Genomic DNA, 4,093 nt, shown 5'->3' on the forward strand with positions numbered 1-4,093 from the left:
TGGTAAATCTGGAAGTATTTCTAGGTATCTTCTAATGTTAAAAAAAAGTAAGCTTGTGTTTAATGGGTGGAACTCCATACACATTTGTGGTTTTCAGGAGAAAGTGTTTTTAAATATATTGGTTGGCCAAAGTAAGATAACTGAAACATGTTGAGTTTTTTTTTTTTTAAACTTTGTAGCTTTGCTGCCAATCCCATTTCTTGCCCTTTTCAGTTTATGAAGTTAAAAAAGTGACTGTTGCAAGTATTCCTGAGAAATTGGTAGAACAGAGGGAGAAGTTTTGCTTCATTGCAAAAGAGATAATTCACGACGTTGCATGGAAGGGATTCGTAGGAACTCAGTGGCATGTAATGAGCTGGGGGAACAGGGCTTGGCTAAGCCCTCATTCCTGCGTTCATCTAGTATTTGCTGGGTTTTGAGCTAAGAAATGCCAACCGGGCGTGTTCAGAAGGCGGATCTCACCAATCCGGAGGCAGCTGGAAGAGTTCGCGCGTGGGAAACCTCAGCCCTTTCTTTCTTCCCAGCACAGCGTCGTGCTGCCGCGCGTCGGCGCAGGCGGGGGCGCAAGGCCCAGGTCGTCCCCGTCGCGCGGTTGGGAAAACAGCTACTGAGCTGCGGCCCACGACCCTCGGCCGCGTAGGGGCGGGGCGGGGGCGCTGCGGGGTTTCTCTGTTGCTAGAGCCGTGATGTCACCCGCCCCTCCTAACCCGCGGTTGGTTGTTTTGTATTTCAGCTCTGCCTACAGTTGAACACAAAGACCTGGAGGAGACTCCCACCTCCTTCAGGGAGAAGAAAGGAGGCAGCGAAGCAGATTAAAGGAACTTGTGGCTTGTGGCCTTTTTGTGCAAGGGCTGCCTGGAAGGGGAGAAAAGTGCATGAAAGCCACCGTGGCGGTTAATGAGCTGTGAGATGAGGCGCTGCTGCGGCCGCTGCTGCTGACACTCGCTCCCAGGCTGCACCCGCCGCCCTTGGCGCTTCATGTACATGTGTCTATTCAGGCCGTGCGGAGGCGCCCAGAAGAGCATCCAACACGGCTGCCGGGGAAAGACCGCCCACCATGCCCACGGAGACCCTACAGACAGGTAGCATGGTGAAGCCGGTCAGCCCCGCGGGCACCTTCACCTCTGCTGTGCCCCTGCGCATCCTGAACAAGGGGCCAGACTACTTCCGCAGGCAGGCCGAGCCCAACCCCAAGAGGCTCAGCGCCGTGGAGAGGCTGGAGGCCGACAAGGCCAAGTACGTCAAGAGCCAGGAGGTGATCAACGCCAAGCAGGAGCCCGTGAAGCCCGCCGTGCTGGCCAAGCCCCCAGTGTGCCCGGCTGCCAAGCGCGCACTGGGCAGCCCCACGCTCAAAGTGTTCGGCAACCACGCCAAGACCGAGAGCGGCGTGCAGAGGGAGAACCTGAAGCTGGAGATCCTGAAGAACATCATCAATAGCTCCGAGGGCTCCAGCTCGGGCTCGGGGCACAAGCACAGCTCCCGCAACTGGCCGCCCCACCGGTCGGAAGCCACTGACCTGCACCGTCACTCCTTCGCGGAGTCCCTGAAGGTCTACCCCACGCAGGGCCGCAGCAGCCCGCAGGAGGGCGGCTCCCACGTGGGCAGGAGACTGCTGGAGCAGTCAGCCGAGTCCTTCCTCCACGTGTCCCACAGCTCTTCGGACATCCGCAAGGTGACCAGCGTGAAGCCCCTCAAGGCCATCCCCTGCAGTAGCTCTGCCCCTCCCCTGCCTCCCAAGCCCAAAATCGCAGCCATCGCCTCCATGAAGTCCCCTGAGGCCGACCCTGTGGAACCAGCTTGTGGAGTCAGCCGAAGACCCTCCCTCCAGCGGTCTAAGTCAGACTTGAGTGACAGATATTTCCGAGTGGACGCAGACGTGGAGAGGTTCTTCAACTACTGTGGACTGGATCCGGAAGAGCTGGAAAACCTGGGAATGGAAAACTTTGCAAGGGCTAATTCTGACATAATATCCCTCAACTTCCGCAGCGCAAGCATGATCAGCTCAGACTGTGAACAGTCTCAGGACAGTAACAGTGACCTTAGAAATGATGACAGTGCCAATGACCGCGTGCCGTATGGCATTTCTGCCATCGAAAGAAATGCTAGAATCATCAAGTGGTTATATAGCATCAAACAAGCTAGAGAGTCACAGAAGGTCTCCCACGTGTAAGACAGTGCGTGGAAAGGAGGGAGCGTGGGTCTCTGTGCTTACGCAGTTGTGAAGGTTGTGAGGTCTCCTTGAAGTGTTGTGAGCTTCTCCACTCTTTGTGTTGCTTGTTGTGCAATGTTTTCAAGTTGCATGCTTGTCAACATGGGGACTGACCTGGCTTCCACGTCACCATCGCTACACAGCCTGGCTGAACAAGTGTCATCTGCCAAAAGTTTCAGGCCAGAATCTAATTAGGGCTTTGCTCTTAAGCAAAACTGTTTACATGAAAATGGTATACAACTTCTTCGATATTTATGTGGTTCTTGTGTTTTTATATCCCGCGCTATTGTGTCTTAATTAAAAGTTTTATCAACTGGCTTTTAAGTTGAGAGCAGAATCTTTTTGAAATAAAAAGCCACTTTGCCTACATGTGAGACTATTCCAATGGGACAGTAAATGGGATCTGCTACCAAACAGATAATGACTGACCGAACATAGAACCAGGCTGGGTTTTCTGTGGAATAAAGTGGTGAGCCTGACGTTAATCGTTTACATGTTGAAATTCTCTTGCCACTTAGTGAAGCAGTCATTGGGGTAACAATGCTACGTTTTGTGTCCGATTCAGTGTGTAAATGTTGGTGGTTCTATGTAATACTGACCCCAAGGAAAGATGATCAGATACAAAGAAGGATGGTTAAATCTAGGAGGTTGGGTGTTTGGGGGTTTTGTTGATGTTGTTCTGATTTGGGATAATTCAGAAATTTCTAATATTATCTTTCGACAGAATGGCCACCCTAAAACAAATACTGAATGCCTTTAAAAAAAAAAAAAAAAAAAGTTGTGGTTTTTTTTTTTTTTTTTTTGGTTGAGAACTACTAATTTCATGCTGTTTCTTTCTCTCTCCCTTTGTTGTTATTTGATTTGGGGAAAGGGAGTGAGGCTTGTGCAGATTTGAGCTATCTGAAGACATGAACAGAAGTGAAAATACCAGCCATATCAGTAGAGCCTCCCATTCAAAAGTGAACACACTTGGTAGCTGAACCATATCTGAGCAGCGTGATTCTGTTGTCTTGCATATGTTATTCTCTCAGGCTGTGGGTCTTTGTTACAGCTCTAGGAAACTGTAGAAATACAATGCTATGTAGCTTTTCCACCCCATGGTCTCTAGTGCTGCCTATCAACTTGTCCCCTTTTTTCCCAATAACCTATCTTCCAGGTGGTACAATTAGCTGTCACTCAGCTGACACCATGATGTGGCAGCAGAGAGGGAAACCTACAAGTGGTTTGCCTCATTGCCTTTGCCACATCTGAAGTTCTCAGCAGCACTACCTTAGACTTCATCAGCTAATAGGAAACTTTTTATGGTGTAAATGCTGTAAGACTTTGTACATACTTCAGTTGTTACGAAATCTTTAAAGAAAAAAAAGAAAAAGTTACGCTAATAAATTGCTGTGGTGCAGGCACTAATGGTGGTGGTTTCTCTTTGTCCTGTATTCTTCTTCCACAAAAGTTTAACTTTGGACTATGAATCAGAAGCAGATTTTTGGTAGGCTTGAAGAAACATTATTTCATTAAGTTATTTTCACCATATTCCAATTACTCTAAACACCAGTGTTCTTAATTGTGGCTCTAGGAATGTGCTTTTGCTAAACTGATTACGTCAAGGTTCCTAAAATGTGCTGCAGCATCTCAGTTCACACTTGTGTTATTTTTGTCTTTTCTTAAACATCAGGATTTTTTACATCTTCCACACAACTCTTCAGTTGTAAATATTTATGAGTTCTCACCTTGGAGGCACACCTTTGAAATGTATGGCTTTGTTTTTATTTGTACCAGCCCAACATCCCTACCATGGCATGTGTTCACACACTCGCTCTTCCACTCCTTCCTTCATTCCTCTTCAAAATGTCACTTTTTGAGTGACTCATTTCAGGTATCATGGTA

At 48.3% G+C, this 4,093-nt stretch overlaps 1 protein-coding gene across 1 annotated transcript; it reads left to right on the forward strand.

Moving 5' to 3' along the window:
* Positions 1-538: 538 nt before the first annotated feature.
* Positions 539-3,610, forward strand: FAM110B (family with sequence similarity 110 member B; the record flags this gene model as incomplete). Its single annotated transcript, NM_001133233.1, is given in 1 exon segment — positions 539-3,610. A coding segment is annotated over 1 exon segment (1,113 nt). The 3' UTR covers positions 2,171-3,610.
* Between the last annotated feature and the right edge of the window lie 483 nt (positions 3,611-4,093).

This window comes from Pongo abelii, chromosome 7, assembly GCF_028885655.2.
Source record: "Pongo abelii isolate AG06213 chromosome 7, NHGRI_mPonAbe1-v2.0_pri, whole genome shotgun sequence".
Lineage (NCBI taxonomy): Eukaryota > Metazoa > Chordata > Mammalia > Primates > Hominidae > Pongo > Pongo abelii.